General features: G+C 35.4%; 1 protein-coding gene across 1 annotated transcript in view; it reads left to right on the top strand.

Annotated features, from left to right (window-relative positions):
- Positions 1–21,439, top strand: part of kif1aa (kinesin family member 1Aa) — a 146,147-nt gene that overhangs the window by 29,610 nt on the left and 95,098 nt on the right. The window contains exons 3-13 of the mRNA XM_056459953.1: positions 1,025–1,098; positions 1,178–1,357; positions 2,012–2,077; positions 2,521–2,699; positions 6,733–6,844; positions 7,056–7,133; positions 8,950–9,015; positions 9,133–9,150; positions 9,422–9,500; positions 9,587–9,665; positions 11,433–11,575. Of these exons, the coding sequence (XP_056315928.1) occupies positions 1,025–1,098; positions 1,178–1,357; positions 2,012–2,077; positions 2,521–2,699; positions 6,733–6,844; positions 7,056–7,133; positions 8,950–9,015; positions 9,133–9,150; positions 9,422–9,500; positions 9,587–9,665; positions 11,433–11,575 (1,074 nt within the window). The remainder of the gene's footprint in view (positions 1–1,024; positions 1,099–1,177; positions 1,358–2,011; positions 2,078–2,520; positions 2,700–6,732; positions 6,845–7,055; positions 7,134–8,949; positions 9,016–9,132; positions 9,151–9,421; positions 9,501–9,586; positions 9,666–11,432; positions 11,576–21,439) is intronic.

Below are 21,439 nucleotides of genomic sequence, written 5' to 3'. Positions count from 1 at the left end.
ATTTAAACAGCATGGTGCAAAATGACTCTTGCGCCGAGCCGAAACTAGCAACCAACAATTGCGTCGCGTCTTGCGCCACATTGCGCCAGGGGTATGATAGGGCCCTAAAACTCTACGTAAGAAAAGCATTTTTTAGCAGTGTAAAATCAAGGTATACAGTCACAGCACACTTTTCTCATTTGTTTTGGTTTAGGTTAGTGGTTTGCTGGTCTAGGGGACCTGTATGACATGAAATGTATAACAAAACTGGACAACTTTTCTTGTGTGGTCGGTTTACTTGGTAGCTCCCTTAGTGTTGCATTTGTGATACAGAGCATGGGACATCCCCTGGTGGTTCAGCGGTATGGGTTGCATATAGGGAGGATCGCCTCTTTGATGTTTATTGCCACCCTTCATAGAAAGATTAAAAAAACAGGAGAAATACAGGAAAATACCGTTACAGGATGATCGTGTGATAAAACTATAAAATACGGGAGAATACCAGGAAAAACAGGAGAGTTGACAGGTATGCCTGTAGCAACGGATTTTACATTTCACAAAAATGTAGGCTAAGACATGTATTTCCAAAGTCTAGGCTTGCAATTGACCTTGTAAAATTGAAATATTTACATTCTTAACAACGTAACATCAAAGTCTGGAATAATACCAAAAAATTCACTTTGGTCATCTCACGGCATTTAAAAATATATATTTTAAGCAGTACTCTACCTATGCAAGTAAATGACTTTTCTTGAGTCACCAACTTACTTTGTGATTTTCAATTTACACTCATTACCATATGCAAATCAGCGTAATTACAATCTTGTGTGATTCCTGTCTCCCCGTGATGACTTTCATTTACCTCCGGTGAGAGCAGCAGGGTTTTTGAGCTCTCGTTTAGCAAAACTCCAGTGACTCAGCACTTACTGCCTCTGCTTTTCGCCACTAAATGGCCACACACACAGAGTATTGGGTGTTCACTAAGTACCTATAACATGTTTTATTAAGTGTATTCATCTTCTGCCATCTTTTCCTTTTCTTTCAGCCATCATCAACCCCAAAGCACCCAAAGAAAACAAAAGCTTCAATTTTGATTACTCCTACTGGTCACACACTTCGGTGAGTCTGGTTCGAATAGATACAATGTTCAAAACCTGTGAATATCTTTAAATATGCAGTTTTCTCCATCTCTCCACAGCCAGAAGATATCAACTATGCTTCCCAGCAGCAGGTGTACAGAGACATCGGAGAAGAGATGTTGCTGCATGCATTTGAGGGCTACAATGTCTGTATTTTTGCATACGGTCAAACTGGGGCCGGTAAATCCTATACCATGATGGGCAAACAGGAGAAGGACCAGCAGGGGATCATTCCACTGGTAAATGAATAAATAACAAAGAAACGCAAATATGAATAGAGATACACATTTCCAAACAGAAGTTATCACCCAGCAAATAATTCTGTGTTTAATAGACGTCTAATAGACATCTAAATGTAGACAGCTTGGCTAAAACAAGGCTATACTTGGGCTGCCAGCGAAAATCAAATACTGTAGATATCTAGGAATAGCCCAAAACTAGACAAGTCCTCAAATAGACAGATTAGACAGATGTTATAAGTGTAGTCGTTTATTTCTATTTATTTGATGACTAGTCTAATTTTGGCCTAATCTTAGACGTCTATTAGATTTTCACTGACAGCCCAAATTTAGCCTTGTTTTAGCCAAAACGACCAAATTTAGACGTCTCTTAGACATCTATTAGAGATTTTTTAAAAACAAAAAATGCTTGCTGGGCAGGTGCATTGCTAACTTGTTTCTAAAGCATATATTGTCTCTAGGATCACATTGACACTGCTGAAGAAACAGGAAAATGATAATGTGTTTAGAGGGTGTGTGAATAAGATCAACTCAAACAGAATTAAATGACAAGGCAAACACCAAGCTGACCAGTGCACACATTATAATTCACTAACTAATCTTGGATTATTATGTCTGCCTGTTTTCTTTTCTCTCTCCCATCCTGACCATCAGCTCTGTGAAGACCTTTTTACTAAGATAAATGAGAACAATGACAACAACATGTCCTATTCTGTGGAGGTGAGATTTGTTTCTATTTAAATCTTTTATTTTCAAAATGACTTTTATTATGTGTGAATCTGTACAGATACAGACCATTTCAGTGTGGTCATGTCATTGGCCCACAAACATTCCCTGCTTGTTATCAAAATATTGCATAACTATTCAAATATTCCATAACTGTAACAAAAGAGGCAATTTAATCATAATTTATGTTAAAACAGCTATCATAACCTTATTTATGAATATGTAGCTCTTTTTGGATTCTCTGAACCTATAGAAATAAAAAATGTCAAACAGGAAATGGGACCATTGTTTTTGTTTACATCCCTCAAAATGGTCTATAGCATGTCACTAACACAGCAATATTTATATGATAAATTCTGAATGCAATTTCTGTTTTACTCCTCAGTTATTATATGTGTTTTGCGTTCTTAATTAGTTTGCTATATTTGTCCTTTCAGGTTAGTTATATGGAGATCTACTGTGAGAGGGTACGGGATCTTCTAAACCCTAAAAACAAAGGAAACCTACGTGTGAGAGAGCATCCACTGTTGGGCCCATATGTAGAAGATCTGTCCAAACTCGCTGTCATGTCATATAATGACATCCAAGACCTGATGGACTCCGGGAATAAGGCTAGGTATTCTATAGCGTTGTAATGTTTTGTATTCTGTTCTCTTCAGGGCTCTGTTTCCTAAAAGCATTGTAAGCCAAGGATCGCATTTGACCTTAATGTTAATTTTTGTGAAATTCATACAGAATTGCAACAAGCATCATTAACCTTGGCTTTCACGCAGAGAGATTCATTGTTAATTAGAAAACCTAGGCCTATTCTATTTTATTCTGTTCTTTTCTGTTCTATTCTATTCTATTCTATTCTTGTTTAATCTCTCTACCACTTTGTATATATATACTGTATATAGTGTTAGAATGTTATATTCCTTTAAACATATTCCACTATACAATCACAATAACCACAACAATAATAAGCAGCACAGAAATATTTTTCAAGTGAAAAGAAACACGTGAGGATAATGTGACACTGAAATTCTGTTTTTTTTTTTCATAACAGCAATAAATTCTATTTAAAATGTCGAAAATTGTAAATTGAAGAATTTAAATTGGCAGTAATATTTATAATATAATCATATTTTTAGATACAGCATTTGTGCACATAAAATACTTTTAAAACATTTTGTTTACCCATTTTAAGTAATAATTATTAATGGAAACTCTGTAATTATATTAAACCTCTGAATTTACTGATTTGAGGGTCTAGAATGAATGAATGCAACAACAGTTAAAGAAACCTGTAACCTCAGTGCAGATTTCTGTTTGAGAAGCTCTTTTATTTTATCCAGTGGTACATGTGCATGTTTTTTATTCATTAACAGTGAGTGAGACAGAGGTGAATTAATACAGGCATTCAATTATTTGCTGTCATCTAAAACACACCCACAGATGGATTTTGGCTGTTGGATTTTGAGTGTTGCCATAGAAACAAGTAATTTCTTTGTCTGAGAACATGAACTGCTCCAAGTAGAATCTCAGTTTATTTTGTAATAACAGTCCTCTTGACACAATGTCAAAGCATTCTATTCTATTCTATTCTATTCTATTCTATTCTATTCTATTCTATTCTATTCTATTCTATTCTATTCTATTCTGCCTTCCAGAATGCCTTCTCGCTTGTCTGTTTTCAAGGTTTTTCTGACCACATTGAGAGGAGAACAAATATTTACTCCTTATATCCTTATAATGTCATGGAAAATCCTTTAATTCCAGGAGGCTTTATGTTAGTGCATTCCTGTTTCCTCAGCTTAGAGTCACTCAGTGCTTCCTAATCTAAAGGTGTTGACAAACAACCATGCCAATTCATTACACCTTCCTCCTACTCTACACATTTGGCCTGTTATGTAAGTTAATGGGTTGGCACAAAAGACAGGAGCTAACTCAATGAATAATGAGCTTGAACATTTGTAGCAAATGTTGAATGCAACATTTTAAAATAGAGTGTTGTCTGTGGTCGATCAAAATGTAATTTTAGATTTATTTAATGTATATGCACTGCCATATCACAATTAAGTGTTGGTATTGTTAGTTCACATTCTTCACGCCAGAAAAATAAGATCTAGTCCCAGACGCCAGATCCTGTCAGAAAATATCTGTTTCTCTGGGTATCCAGACAACAAGCCAATACCCAAACCTGTTAATCAGTATTCAGCTGAATTAACAATCTCCTATTAACATAAGAGTTGACTGATAAATCTAGAGAGGAGCAGAAGCACGAGACATGCTGTCTCACGAGTCATGATGATAAAGAAAGAGCAGAGTTCATTAAATAAACTTGCGTATGATTTAATGCTCAGACTTCATCTGACCAGGATAAATCCAGCAAGCAACAGCAATGGAAAATTACTGCTTCACAATGTTATCCAGAGACAATACAGACCTTGAAATGGAGACATTCTCTTCTCTCTTAAAACAAGTGTCGCTTGAATCCCACAGTCAAATAGTGCTAATAAAATATAAAAACATAATCAAATGACAAATAATCATGAATAATAATAATCAAATCATTTAACTAAAAAAAGCAAATAAATAAATAAATAAATAAATAAATAAATAAATAAATATATATATATATATATATATATATATATATATATATATATATATATATATATATATATATATATATATATTTATATATATATATATATATATATATATATATATATATATATATATATATTTATATATATATATATATATAATGATAATTAGATAAATGACTAATGATCATATGAATAAATAAAATAAATGAAGAATAAATTAATGTAAACAAATGAAAATAAAACAACACTAATGAATGGTTGCCTTCTTGAAGCAACACACATGTCAGTTTGTAACAAGGATTCTCAGATCCTTAGTTAGATTCTTCAGTTTGATGTTTAAATATTTGTAATTCATCACCCATTCATCACCCATATTTTATCTTTCAGAAATGACTCTAATAAACTGATTTGGTTTTCTTATTACATTTTTTATTGCATATACTGTAAGTCAGGGGTGCTCAACCCTGTTCCTGGAGATCTACCTTCCTGTACCTTCCTCCAACCCTAATCAAACACACCTCAACCAATTAATTAAGAAACGAACAGCACTTGATAATAAGAACAGCACTTGATAAAAGGGTGGGTCACCCCTGCTGTAAGTTATTGGGTGTTTCTCAATATGCGTTCTTTGGCATTCTTGCGTCCTCGTGTTCTTGTGTAACATCATCATCAACTGTCAAAGTTCAGTTTCAAAACTGAACAGCAAGAACGGAGGACGCGTGAAGGTTCCCAGATGTGTACTTGATTTTGAGGATGCATGGATGCAGACTTGAAGGCAAAACTCGCCCGAAGTCCCAGAAGTTATAGCGGCTGAATAAAGGAGGTGGAAACTTCAGTATTGTCTATACCTGTTTATTAATAATTAATTAATAATAATAATAATAATTCCTTACATTTATATAGCGCTTTTATAGACACTCAAAACGCTTTACACATTAGGGGGAATCTCCTCATCCACCACCTGTGTGCAGCATCCACCTGGATGACGCGATGGCAGCCAAATTGCGCCAGACCACACACCAGCTGATTGGTGGAGAGAGATCAGAGTGATGAAGCCAATTATGATATGGGGAGGGTTAGGGGGCCATGATGGACAGAGGCCAGTGGGCAAATTTGGCCAGGATGCTGGGGTTAAGCCCCTACTCTTTTTCGAAGGACATCCTAGGACGACATACATCCTTATAACGACTAGAGAGTCAGGACCTAGGTTTTTCATCTCATCCGAAAGATGGTGCTCACTGGGCAGTATAGAGTCCCCATCAATATACTGGGGCGTTAGGACTTACACAGACCGCAGGTTGAGTGCCCCCTGCTGGCCTCACTAACACCACTTCCGGCAGCAACCTCGTTTTCCCATGTGGTCTCCCATCCAGGTACTGACTGGGCACAGCCCTGCTTAGCTTTAGTGAGCGACATTATTATTAAAGCTCAAAGATATACATGATTTATCTCAAGACTTTCCCCTATTGACATGGTGAAAGTAAACATTACCATAAAAATCTTAATAAAGGCACAAACACATTAAGGGTGTTTATTTGCTGAAAATCATATCAAAATCTGTTTGATTTGTATTGTGCAAAGTATATTTATAAGGTTTTTGTGCATGGTATATATATTGAAAGGGCAAAAAACAATATATCGTTATCGTTAAATAATTTTCCGTTTAAAATAAATGAAGGTCACGTGACCAGGAAGAACGCCAACTTTTACACTGCTCTAATACATAAAAAGTAAGTTCAAAAAGAGTTATTGTGGAAAGAAGACTTTATTCAACTATTTTCAGCAGCATTATCAATGTGTCAGCCTTCAAGGATCTTAACCCAAATATGTGACAGTGCTTTATACCAGCTACAAACAAACCATTGTGAATTTACTCAGCAGGAACGTTTTATCAGCTGTTTGTAGGATCACACCTCCAGCATTCACAAAGTTTGATTTGATCTGATGGAAATGCACTATAAATGTAACAAAACTATGACACACACATTAGTACCTCACATGAATGAAAGCCCCAGCGCTCAATATGAATAAAGTTCCTTCATTTCTGATCTCCAGGACAGTAGCTGCCACAAACATGAATGAGACCAGCAGTCGTTCACACGCTGTCTTTAACATCATCTTCACCCAGAGGCGGCACGATTCGGAGACAGACAACACTTCAGAAAAGGTACCCTCTGCTCATGCACGTCACACACTCTGTCAGTCATGATTTAGAGCGTGAGGCTGGGCCATTTGTCTCTCGTTGTTGCACAGTGCTGTACTGGATGACTTTTGACATTGGCAGTTGTTTTTTTCTGTGTGAATGATGAGAAAGGTGATATGGGCTTGTCTATTTCTCAGCATGTTCATTATTGACCTCACCTGAACCTTTCTGGCAGGTCAGCAAAATCAGTCTGGTGGATTTAGCGGGCAGTGAGAGAGCAGACTCCACTGGAGCCAAAGGCACACGGCTCAAGGTGAGTGTTGTATTTATCTTTTTTCTTTGAGCTGTCCAGTTGGCTGTATACATGGCAAGTGTGATGCAGTGTTGTAAAAGGTTCTGTGGAGTGACGTATCTTGCTCTGACTGGCAATCTAATGATGATGGAAGAGTCTACCCTGACTAAACGGTGCTAATCATGAATTTTGGTGGAGGGGGTTTATACTGTGGGTTTTTTAAGGGGGTGGGGTTGGCCCCTTAGCTCCAGTTAAATGAAATCTTAATGCTCCAGCATGCCAAGACATTTTGGACAATTTCAAGCTCCCAATTTTGTGGGAACAGTGTGAGGATGACCCTTTCCTGTTCCAACATGACAGCATGACTACATTCATGGAGGAACTTTAACTGGCCTGCACAAAATCCTAACCCCAACCCAATATAACACCTTTGAAATGTATTAAACAGAGACTATAATGCTGCATTCACACCAGATGCAGGGTCAAGCGCAATTGAATTACATGATAAGTCAATGCAAAGATGCAAATAGACATCCTGCGGCGCGTTTTGTGCGAATGTGGCAGCACGAATGATGCGTTTTGCACAAATGAAGCGAAACGAATTAAGCATTTTACCCGTTTGTCACACTTAATGCACAAGTTGCTCAAGTTGGAAAATCTGAACTTCAGCAGACATTCGCACCGCGTTAACCAATCATGAGCTTGCTCTTGTAGGGGAGTGATTATGACGTACTGCCGGTTGTTGGTGTACCGAGGAAAATCCTCTTGTTGACACCGGACAACAGCTCATCAAACTGGGCTCAGATTAGTCTGAAGCACCACTGAAAGCCTCCATCATCCAGGTATAGTTTCTGGAGGAGTTGATGAACTCACATCTCTGAAAGGATCTAGTGAATCAGACATGGCGCCGAATGAATATACACTGTTTTTCCGCCCTCCTAAAGCACAGCTATTATCTCAATCAAATCCATGTTAGCCATTTAGCAACGAAGCTAGAGTCACCGGGCAGATAGAAGCCCTGCCCATGACGCGAAACAGCATCTATTGAGATGTGAATTTGGTAAACAAATGAATCGAATTTGAAGCGTGAATGAAGTGAGTGAACTCAAAATGTTCATGCGTTTATTTACGTGCGAATATCGTGATTTATTCACGCGTTCCATGTCTGGTGTAAGCACAGCATAAGCAAGACTGCAAACACACTCCTAAACATTGTGGAAAGCCTTCCCAGAGAAGTTGAAGCTGTTAAAGATGCAAAGGCTGGGCCAAGTCCGTATTAACCTCTATGGATTAAGATAAGGCATGTCATAGAAATTAATGTGTATGTAAATGCAGACATGTTCAAATTTTTTAGGAGTGTAGAATAATTGAAAAAGACCTTTATATAAACTAACACAGCACTTTGTGCAGCATTTCACTTGTAAACAACACATCTGAGCCTTGATGTGTAACTGCATTCAACCTTCCAACTGGAGTTCTAATGAAAGCAGATAGACCCTTACTTCAATGTAATCAGGACAGAAGTGGTCAAAGTGGACAAAAGAGATGCATTTAAACACCAGGTGTTAACAGTAATTTGTCCTCTTTCCAATGATAAGATCAATGAAAACATGTCTTAATCCATCTTTCCACATCATTACATCCACACTTTGTTTCTTCTCTCTATTCCAAAACTATATTCTAAGATATAAATCTATAAATGACAGCGGTCGTTTTCTTAATTTATTGTCTAGTTCTCTCCCCATACTTGCTGCTGTCATTGCATTTTAAGAGCACTCCTCTTTATTCTGTCGTTAGTTTGGAATTGTGATTCTGTTTTCTACTTGCTCTTTCCTAGGAAGGGGCAAACATCAATAAATCACTCACCACCCTGGGAAAAGTCATTTCAGCTCTGGCTGAGGTGGTAAGTGTTTTGTTTTGCTCTGAGCCTTGAGGATGTTTGATGATTTATTGTTTACATAAAATGTTCAATGCGTGTCAGTTTAATAACCTCCAATTTATTTTATTACTCACTTTGCAGGACTCTGGCTCTAACAAGGTAAAACTTTCTTCAAACATGTTCAGAATACATGTTCAACAAATCAATTTATGCATTTCTACATCTATATAATATAATATAATATAATAAAATAGTATAATAATAATATAATATAATATAATATAATATAATATAATATAATATAATATAATATAATATAATATAATATAATATAATATAATATAATATTTTATAATATAATATAATATAATATTTTATAATATAATATTTATAATTTTGTATAATAATTCTATATTTCTTATCTGCACAGAACAAAAAGAAGAAGAAGGTGGAAAGTTTTATTCCTTACAGGGATTCTGTGCTGACCTGGCTACTGAGAGAGAATCTTGGTATGTATCAAAAGTGTTCTGTGACATGAAAAATGATTTCAATATATCCTCGCTCTCGAAACACTTGACCTTTTGACTTTGTGCAGGTGGCAACTCCCGAACTGCAATGGTGGCTGCTCTCAGTCCAGCCGACATCAACTACGATGAAACCCTCAGTACTCTCAGGTGTCTCCATCAGTTTTATTTCACTCTCTTTCCGAGGTTGATAATGAGCTAGTTAATGAGCTGAGGTACAGCAGTACAATATGCAACAATGGAAATGTTCCTGCACACACCTGCCACCCACCTGCAATGTCCTTTAAATATGCTGGTGTGCAGTAACATTGCTGAGCAGGGTAATTGAGCACCTATTAGAGGTGTGTGTGTGTGCAGTAAAGTTGAATGTCTTTCTAAAATCACTTTTTTTTCATTATTCGCATAGCCATGTCTAATGCTATAGTTTTAGGCAGGGATGTTTAAGCTTTAAGCAACTATAGGATCGTTGTTGGCATTTCTGTATTGTTCAAAAGCCTATTGGAAGATTGCTTGGAGATTTTTTTAGCGACAAAGGCTGTGTGTTTTCATTTTAAATATAACATTTTAGAATCCAGACTGGCATTTCTACTGCTTTAAAGAAAATCTGCTTCCAGACTATACAGCTTAAAACACATTATATGAGACTATTCACATTCACTTGGCATGCATATTAGAGCCCTGCACAGGCCTTAAATCTAAGCCCTAGCCCGACCCTGGCCCAAGAGCCTGTGACCTGCCCTTGTCCAACAACTTATCAAAATTTTTGGCTCGAGTCCAACCTGAAGCCCGTCTTTTTTTGGCCAAACAGCTTATACTGTTACAGTCATTAAAGTAAACCAGATTTGTATTTAATAGAAAGTTGATGCTTTTTTGTTTAGGTTTTTTTTTCAGAATATGTTTGGAGTTTTTTTATGTAAGTTTTAGTTTTTTTAAGTGACATCAATATCCAAGTGGTACAGTATGTGGTCCACAGTAAGTTCAGTCAACTTACAAGTTGTGCATTGTGCATAACCAGTTGGCTCATCATTTAAAGTTGTCACTATTTGAAAAGTTGACCAGGAGTTTGCCTTTCCTCTAGTGTTCTTCACAGCTTTAAGTTCGCCATTGGCAAATTTTCTCTTTATGTTTTCCATTGTACGTGGCTGGAAATCTCAGAAATCTGTAATGTGAAAATTGTCCTGAAGCTCGGCCCTGAGGGCATAAAAAATTTGGGCCCCAACGTGCTTGGGCTCAAATGCAGGGCTCTAATATGTATATTTGGCTGCCATTTATCCCTACTGGTTGTTTAATGGTCATATGAATGAGATGAAGCAAAACACGCTCCATTTACACTGAAATATAACACCAATGTTTTCAAACTAAAAGAGGGTCTTCATCGTTTTCAAAATGCTCCATTTAATGGGTCAAGGATGCAGGAGTGGTGTGGAAACCAGGTGGAACTGACAAAAAGCATACATTTTAAAATAGAAATGCACTAGTAAACAATGCCTGAGCATCAATCTTGTTTTCGTTTACATTTTTTTTATTGGTCAAATTTGTGATTTTAAAACTCTTTTTTGCTTTTTAAAAATGAGTAACCATCTTCTACATGTGTCTGCATAAATTACACAATCAATTTCACTTTATTTCACACATTTTTTTATTATTATTATTATTATTATTATTATTATTATTATTATTATTATTATTATTATTATTATTATTATTATTTTATTTTATTTTTTATTTATTTATTTTTTTCACCACAGTGAATTTTGCAGTTGCATGAAAATAATCAAACTATTCCACACTACGACTAATCAAATTAATTTTAAATAAAAATACACAATAAATTTAACTATAAGAAAATGACCGTTGTTATCATATATTGTTATCATATATCGACCCTTCTTAACCATTTGATATCCTTACTTGCAGGTATGCAGACAGGGCTAAGCAGATCCGTTGTAATGCAGTGATCAATGAAGATCCTAATAACCGTCTGGTGCGTGAACTTAAAGATGAAGTGTCCCGTCTGAAAGACCTCCTCTATGCCCAGGGCCTGGGTGACATCATCGAGAGTAAGAACATTTGCTTTATTTGCTTTGATACCTCCTTTTCATCTGACAGTTTGCATTGCATTACACAGTGACCATTGTTGATTTTATTGTACTGAAACATATATTTGATCATTTTGTTCCAAATCCTAGTAAGCTGCCAGTGGGGACAGCATTTTAGGGTTTCACAAATGGCGAAGTGTTTTTAAAAAATTAGATTATGAAAAACCGTACGTGTAGGCTTCCTTCTAAGATGGTTAATAGAGTGATTCGGGAATGATGTCAGAACCCAGAACAGTAAATCATTGCTGGTTTACTTGAGATTTTTATAATAGAGATTTTTAATTAATGAGTTATATAAGGTCTGTTGTAAATGTAACAATGCTTTAACATTTTGTTCATAAATATAAATTGCACAGATTAGCACCTCAAACATTTATTTTATAAAATACAAATATAAGTTTCAGAATTCATGATTTGATAATGGTGTGTCTAATTATACGTATAACATGTAGACCACATATTATTTTATTAATAATGATATAGATAACATAAGAGTCACATTTGTATTACACCAACTTAATATATCCTTTGAATAATCTAAATGATTGTTAGCAAAATGTGATATTTTTGGGGTGGCATTTTGTATATGAAGTGGTTATTTGTCTTTGGCTTTTCTTCTAACCCTTCTTCTATCCCTCAAATAATTTTTGCTGCTTGTTCAAACTAATTATTTCAAATGAGCTTAATGAAAACAATTCTTGATTTTTTTTTAATGAAAACTTGATTGGTTTATGTTCCATCCACTTAAGTTAACTTAATCGATTTTAGTTGATTTTGAGTATCTACTAATACCGAAACCCGATCTCATGCTATAATACATAAAAACAATAAAGAAGAGCAAAGAAACAGATCCAAGATGTTCCTTATTTTTTATTGAATACACCTTATTTTACATTCAACAACTCTGGTAACAAACAGAGCACTTCTGTAGGGTTGCTTGAACAATCAAGTAATAAATAACATCAAATCTTCACTTTTGGACTTTACTGCAATAGTAAATATAAAACAAAATCGAATATAAAAACAAAAAGCACCTCAACTTAAAATACCCGGCAGGCAAACCCAAGTTTACATATCTCACAGTTTGCTACAGCAATGTTGTCATCATCAACTTTACAATACTTCCAGACCACAGACATACTCACGCTATATATAAATAAATATATACATATATATATATATATATATATATATATATATATATATATATATATATATATATATATATATATATATATATATATATATATATATATATATATATATATATATATATATATGCTACATATCGGGAGGTAACGTCCAATTCCGTTCGGTCTGAATCCACATGATCGGGCCCGACTTCCAATCCTGATTGGATCTGGACATCCCTATAGAAATACAGTTTATTCTTCGTTCTGATGTCATTCCTGCAACACACTTTTATGGCCATATTTTAGAAAAACACACATAAATGTGACACACTAGAATAAAATTCAAATGGTGGTGGGTGAAGAATTTAAATGGTCATTAAATATATTTTATTCAGTAATGAAAGGATTATTATACAACATTGCAGAGTTACAATAGATTTTTTTGTATGCCACTCGTTTATAAGAGAACCAAAACATCATGCTTACAAAACCAAAATCAGTTAGAGTCTCAGTTTAGAATGCTGAATTGTGTGATGTTGCTGTCAGTATAAAGATTTCATAATAATTAATGTTGTTTTGTAGAAGACAGCTGCATGTCCAGTTAATAAACAGCACAGTAGCTTGCTAGGATTTGGAACTATGTTTTCTACAAGCGATAGAAAAAACATTTGCATTGATTTAATTGAAATATACATAGGTAATTACAGCACATAGACACATACTTCTAAAAATCAAAAAACAGCTTACACTGGGTCCTCTACTCATCCCTGTGCACTCCTAACTCTATTTCTCTATTTCTTCTAATCACTCCTTTCTTTTCTCATCCTATCGTCTCTTGATGGTGATCTCCCAGCGGGGAAATGCCTTATAGAACAGACGACCTGGAGTCCAGCCCTCTGGGTTTGGTACTATTCAGTGTCAAAGGACTTTCAGAAGTCTAGTTTAGACTCAGAATTTCCTTTTAGCCTTTAGTCATTTTGTATTAAAATAAAATGAGTTTCACTTTCCTCTCTCTTTCTCTCTCTCTTTCTCTCTTTCTCTCCTTCTTTTTGGTCAGTTTGGTATCTTTATGTAGATTATTTTTATTCCTCTTATGCTTGTTTCTTCTTTGTCGTTCTTTCTCAGCGTTTCGAGGGCCAATTGAAGATTTTGCTGGTTTGAAATGTGTGTTTCTTGGGCTTTGTCTCACTCTCTTTTCTATGCTTTTGCAGTTTTTATGGATAAAGCAGATCTCTGCAGCCTCAGGGTCCATTGAAGGGTTTGAGAGAAAGTTCATGATCTCTCAATCATTTCAGAAACATGTTCATATCACATCCCATGAAAGCCATAAATGTTATTTTATTTCTGTGAAAGCTACCAGATTCTCCTTTTTAGCTAAAGCTAGCTATGTTCAGTTAATTATTTAAACTAAATATTGATTTGTAAAATACAATGAAATGAATACTAAACATTACTATATTTGTGTTTAGTATAATTTTTTATTTTAAATAATATAGATAATATGAGAATTACATTTGTAGTACACCAACATAATCCTTGAAATAATCTAAATGATTATTAGCAAAATGTCATTTTTATTTGGGTGGCATTTTGAAAATACTCACCGGTCACTCTATTAGGTACACCTGTCCAACTGCTCATTAACGCAAATTTCGAATCAACCAATAACATAGCAGCAACTCAATGCATTTAGGCATGGACAAAACGATCTGCTGCAGTTCAAACCGAGCATCAGAATGGGGAAGAAAAGTGATTTAAGTGACTTTGAACGTGGCATGGTTAGTGTCAGGCAGGCCTGGTGTGATTAATGCACCATGTCATATAAAGTGCGAATCATTTCAGACTAATTTATTGAACATGACAATGAGTTCACTGTACTTAAATGGCCTCCACAGTCACCAGATCTCATTCCAATAGAGCACCTTTGGGATATGGTGGAATGGGAGATTCGCATCATGGATGTGCAGCCAACAAATCTTCAGCAACTGCGTGATGCTATCATGTCAATGTGGACCAAAATTATTTCAAGGTATTTCCAGTACCTTGTTGAATCATTGCCACGAAGAGTTAAGGCAGTTCTGAAGGCAAAATGGGGTCCTACCCAAATAAGTTGTACCTAATAAAGTGGCCGGTGAGCGTATATTGTAATTATTTGACTGTGGCTTTTCTTCTAACCCTGGTCGCTGGTGTGGTTTCTGAGCTGAAAGCTGCTTTATCTAGTGTGGTGCCGCAGGGCTGTTTGCTCCCTCTCTCTTTCTCACTCCCTCTGTCCTTATCTTACTCTTTTGGCTTGCAATGCCTTGTGGGAAAAAATGTTATGTCACACTAATAAGCTAATTGATCTCACTCATTCACTCATCTGTCTTATTAATGTTCTTCAGTTGCCCTTACAAGACATTTCTCTGCGCTTAATTTAACGAGATTGTCCTTTTTAACATAATTATCAAACTAAGTGGCATCTGCTTATGACACTTTTCTTTACAATAAAAACAACAGTGTCAGATTTTGTAATCTAATGCAAGAAAATTTGGTATATTTTAAAGTTTAATCTGTCCCAAATAATGTTTTGGTTCTGTTTAATAGACAACATGCACAAACAATTTGCTTAAAGATATTGGATGAAGTAATACCGCACCTGCCTGTCTTTTGCAGTGGGAGGGGCTTATAGCAGATGTATGTTTGAGTGACAGCATGCGTTCTCTTTATGCAGTGGCTGCCTTTTGCTAACTGCTGCTTTATTAATGGCTGAAGATAACTAATTATTCATGTCTGATGTAATACACCACTCTTGTTCATGTAAATGAAAAGAGACAGGGAGAATTTTTTTGTGGTCTTCTTGATATTTTTTATTGATAATGTCTGAACATGTCACTGGAAATATTGTTACAAAGTACCTAGTTTTGCGTTTCAACCATATTTAATGTGGTAAAACTGATTTCTGCTTGTATATCACTTTGTCCAGTTCATTTAGTTAGTTGATTTTTGACGAGGAAATTTATAGTAGATATTAACACGTGAAACACTTTTTAAATTGCCTGATAATAATGTAATATTTTGCACAGAATTGGCAAGGACAGCTTACACCTTGTTTAAAAGAAGGTGTATGTGGTATATCTGAAGCAAAAATAGAAAGCAGCAAATGGTTTAGACAAGTTTTAATATAATTTTTTTTATATTTTTATTTTTTTAATTTAAATTTTTCATTATTATTTAAAATGAGCATTTTAAATATTATTTTTAGTTTTAATTACATTTTTATTAGCTTCATTTTATGCATTTTTTATTTTACTGTTTTTTTATTCTGTAGATTTATTATTTCACTGTATGTATAAGAAAAAATTTGTTTATTTTAAAGTGTTTATTTATTTTTTTTATGTTGTGAATTGTATGTGATTTTTGTCATTTTCTTAAACTATATGCTGTAGATTTAATAAGAACAAGAAGGTTGCTGGTTCGAGCCTCGGCTGGGTCAGTTAGCATTTCTGTGTGGAGTTTGCACTGTGTTCTTGTGGGTTTCCTCAGGGTGCTCTGGTTTCTCCCATAGTCCAAAGACATGCACTATAGGTGAATTGGGTAAGCTAAATTGTCTGTAGTGTGTGTGAATGAGAGTGTATGAGTGTTTCCCAGTGATTGGTTGCAGCTGGAAAGGGGATCCCTGCGTAAAACATATGCTGGATAAGTTGACCGCTGTGGTGACTCCTGATTAATAAGGGGATTAGGCCGAAAATAAAATGACTGAATTAATAGTTAACATTTATATTTCGATAATTTTATTTATTATACTTATTTCAGTTAGCTGTCAAGGCAACATTTCTAAAATTGTTATTTATTTATTTAAAATATATATATTTTTTTTTCATTTTTCATCCACAAAAACAACACTAGCTTGCCAGGAATGTATTTGTAATGATCGGTCAGGTGGCAACAGAGCTGAAGTTCCACATGCAACTTTATTTTAAGAGAATGGTCAGCAGGCAGGGGTCAAAACAGGAACAAAACTTTAATTTAAACTTTAGCAATTCAAAAGGGAATTCCAAGAAACAGGCAAAGGTAAGAGCAGGCAGAAAACCATCACAATCCAAAAAAACCAAACAAACAAACAATCCAACAATCAAAAGCCAAACAGAGCAAAACATGACAACAAGGACATGGAACATGACAACAATATTGAGCAAAGAATAGTCACATTTCCACTGTCGGGCCAGTGTGAGCCAGGGCTTTTACCAGGCCCGGCTGTGGTAATAGCCTGGGAGCTTGAGCAGTGAGGGCGAAATCATGTCGCGTTTCCACTGTAAGGCCAATAGCTTGCAGCGCAGCACACAAACCATAAATCAAACGCCCCCGAATCAAACGTCAAGCAACCCGCCCAGTTCAGCGAGAAGAAAAAAGTCAAATCAGAATCAGGCGGACAAAGTACACCACTGCATCATCACAAAATGATTCAAATGGAGACAACTGAAACAAGCAAATTACATGTTACAGAACAGAATTACATTATATGTCTATATGCATAGGCCTTTGTATTTTCATTCATTATATTCATTTACTCACTGGCCGACTGTTGACATCGTACATTGAGTGGTCATATATAATATAAAACTACAGAATTTCTCCAGTAATAGCGCTGTATAAAATGTCTAAGTAATCAGCTGTGTCTGTGAAATCAAGGGGTGATCTAGAACTGGTGTGTGAGTGCTGTGCATGATGGGATTTGTAGTTCAGTAAAGTGGCAGATGTGTAGTTCCCCAACTATCTGCAAACGCTAGATCACTGGTGATCATAACAGTATTTAGATAAAGAGTGAGAAATACTATCTATACTAAGGATAAATAATCCTGCACAAAGTAAAAAAAAAAATCTATATGCATTTTCAGATATGGCACTGGCCAGTCATCAAAAATATTTTTAGATCATGTTTGATTGCATTTTCTCTGCTCTTATAATGCAGCCATTATTCAAGCAGAGATAGATGGAGAGAGGAGAGAAAAGCTTCATTAATCTCAAGCCACGAAAATAGGTCATTCTTACTGGCGCACGGTATTGCTTCGAGCTGAAAGTATTAGCCGAGGTGCATTATGTAATCCTCTTCTATCAGCTGTTAGGTGCATAGAATAGTACATCTCCATCTTAGTCATCCACCACCAGGGGCCACGTCTTCTCACGTTTTCCCCAAGATATTTGCCTGCTTGCTCTCTGAGGAGTGTAGTAGCACTGTTTCTATAGCAGCACTGAGAGCTGTTATTGCGCTGAAGGTTGCAGAGACCTTACAAATACAGACTCTCTGTAGATTATATGTGACCCTCCCTGGTCTTATGTTGCACGGGTATATTTTAGTCAGCAATACATCGCATGAGTCAAAATGATTGATTCTCCTTTAATGCAAAAATCGTTAGACTGTTAAGTACAGATCATGTTACATGAAGACATTTAGTAAATTTCCTACTAAATGATACAGTTAATGTCCGAATATACAGTTAATGTCCAAATTATTAGCCCTTCAGAATTATTAGCCCCTCTGTATATTGTTTTGCCCAATTTCTATTTAACAGATTTTTTAAACACATTTTTAAACATGACATTTTTAATAACTAATTTTTAATAACTGATTCATTTGATCTCTGCATTGTTGACAGTATATATTTTCAAGATACTAGTGTTCAGCTTAAAGTGACATTTAATGGCTTAATTAGGTTACCTAGGCAAGTTAGGGTAATTAGGCAAGTCATTGTATAGCGATGGTCTGTTTTATAGACAATCAAAAAATATATATTGCTTATCGGGGCTAATAAAAATTGACCTTAAATTGTTTTCGTTTTGTTTTGTTTTTAATTAAAAACCTCTTTTATTCTTGCTGAAAAAAAATTGTATAGGAAGTACTCTAACAAATTTCTTGCTCTGTTAAACATCATTTGGGAAGTATTTGAAAAAGAGAAAAAAAATTACAGGAGGGCTAATAATTTAGAATTTCAACTGTACATGTTTGTCGTATTATCATGTTTTCTAATTTGTTGACTTTTATTTTTTAATGTAAATCCTAACCAGGGATGAGGGCTGCAAATTAGCTTCATGCTATACAGATGTGGCCTTTAGAAATGCACGCCTCAGGGATCAAAATGCCATAACTAACCGCGGTTAGCCGCAGCGGCACTCAGGAAAATTGGAAAACCACCAACTTATCCAGCATATGTTTTACGCAGCGGATGCCCTTCCAGCTTCAACCCATCACTGGGAAACACCCATACACACCCAATTACACACATACACTATGGCCAATTTAGCTTACCCAATTTACCTACAGCACATGTCTTTGGACTTGTGGGGGAAACCGGAGCACCCCAAAGAAAACCCATGCAAACTTTTTGCAAATTTTTCCAGCCGAGGCTCGAACCAGTGAGGCGACTCTTGCTGTGAGGCGACCGTGCTACCCACTGCGCCAATGTGACGCCCTTCTAATTCATTTGGTTTATTATTTTTTTATGTAAATCCTGTGACGAGGGCTGCAAATTTTTTTTATGTAAATCAGGGACGAGGGCTGCAAATTAGCTTAATGCTATATACCCTATCTATGTGGCAATGGTTGTCTTCGTATAACAATGTCAAGTGTATTGTGCCTGTTAGATAAAAAAACAAATACATAAATAAAAAATAATAATACATATATCACTAGGGGGTTAATGCATGTCTTGCAAAAAAAAAAATTGTCTTGGAAAAAAAATCTATTTCAAATTTTTAAATGATAATCTTAAATCACTGACATTCGGCAGCTGCCGAATGTATGTTCTCTTTGTCTGACCTCTGACGCATAATAATAACCTTTATTTAACCAAGCGGGTAAGTCAATTGAGAACCAGTTCTCATTTACAATGATGACCTGGCCAAAAGGCAACTTAAAAAGAAGATATGGAGCAGGGACACAATACAATAACAATTTCACAAATGGAGATAATAACATGTAAAACCAAGGAGAAAAATAAAAACAAGCACAGTGATCTTGTACTATTTACTAATTTGAATTTTTAAAAGATGATAGTGGAATAAAAGTGTTGAGCTTTAGGGTTTCCAAGCATGAGCAGCAGAAAATTGAAAAGAGTAGCGACCAAATGAAGTGCGAACTTTGGGTATGCAAACTTTGGGTCAATAAAACTACTAGGGCACAGATTTCGACATGTTTCTTGAATTTTAAGAAATGACTGTAAATATAGTGGAGTTTTCCTAATAAGAGTAAATGAACAGAAACCGATGATTTTGACAACGTGATTGAAGAGAAGGCTAATTCAGTAAGCAATACAGTTGACAGTAAGATGCCTTCGTAGTGGAAGCTCTAGTGAGTTGAATAAAGATAGCTAAATGTTGTACACTGGGAAAAAAGGATTCGAGGATGATTCCTTGGACGTAATTTTTTTTTGAAAGTTACAATTATTTTTGGTTGAATTTAAACAAACAAATTAATTTTAATTTGTTTGTTTAAATTCAACCCATACAAATTGCTTGCAACAATTTTGCAGAAGTCATTTTTTCAGTGTAGGGTTGTAATGATAGACAATCCTGTTTTAATGATAGGCAGAGACACTGCCTAAAGTCCAGGCCGATTTAAAGATTATTTTACACCGTAATTTGCACATTCTGTCATGTCGGTTACAAAGCACCTCTTGCATTATTAAAGTTAATGAATAATCGATTAATTGATTGTCAATATAGATGAAAATGAATCACGTTAAATTGTATGTATTGACAAATCTGGTGATATTTTATATGGTATTAGAATAACTGTTCATCTCTAGATGTAAGATATTTAGTGGCCGGATAGATGAATCGCATCAAATGCTGGCTCTGTTTTCTCCTAGTGAGAACCGTGGGAGGATATTTCCTGTGTGCGGCTCACAAGAGTTGTGAATGTTATTTTCTGCCCTCAAATGTAGGCTGTAAGTTATTTTCCTGTCAGATGGATTTTATGAGAGTATAATGGAGCTGGTAATGGAGGTTTTACTGTGGTCATGGATGATGTTCATTCTTGTCAACGATGACGCTAATGACGGTCACTGGCTTTTAGCAGAAATATGAGCTCATTGCTAATGTTTAGATGATGTACTACACACAACTTTTGCTTATATAAAGTGTTTGTTAATTAGTATGAGAGATGGGCCATTGCTGGGTAACAATGAGAGATGTGGACATATACGGAAGGGCTTAAAAAAGCAGGCTGATAGCTTTTAGCCTCATCACAGTCATTATCTGTTATTTTATTTCCTGTTTGGTTTGTGGGTGTGGCATTCTCTTTCAAGACTGCATGCGTTTACGTTTACTGGTCAAAAAATCTATGCAGTGAAGCTTAAGTCATCGTTATTTTAGGAACCTTTCCCCAGAAGATAAAGATGTTAGATTCTTTTGGATTATTAGCGTTCGGAAGGGTTCAAACTTGTGTGTATTAAAGCCACAAATTCTGCTTTTAATATGATTAAGAAAAAGACATCATTAAGCCATCCTCGTGTTCATTTATCTGTTCTCTGTGTCTAAAAAGGTTTTGTTTTTGTCAGTACTGTTAATGTCAGTTTGGGTTCAGTGTGCAAAATGAGCTTGAATCAACTAATCAACAAACCTCAAACTCCCCTGATGTTCAATTAGGTTTGATATTTGAGGCTCGTTTACTATTATAATTTTTTTTTGAGCAATTGCTAAATACTGTAAGAGATAT

The sequence above is a fragment of the Danio aesculapii genome, chromosome 6 (assembly GCF_903798145.1).
Source record: "Danio aesculapii chromosome 6, fDanAes4.1, whole genome shotgun sequence".
Taxonomy (NCBI): domain Eukaryota; kingdom Metazoa; phylum Chordata; class Actinopteri; order Cypriniformes; family Danionidae; genus Danio; species Danio aesculapii.
Note: the sequence above shows the minus strand (reverse complement) of the source record. Positions and strands in the feature narration are given on the sequence as shown.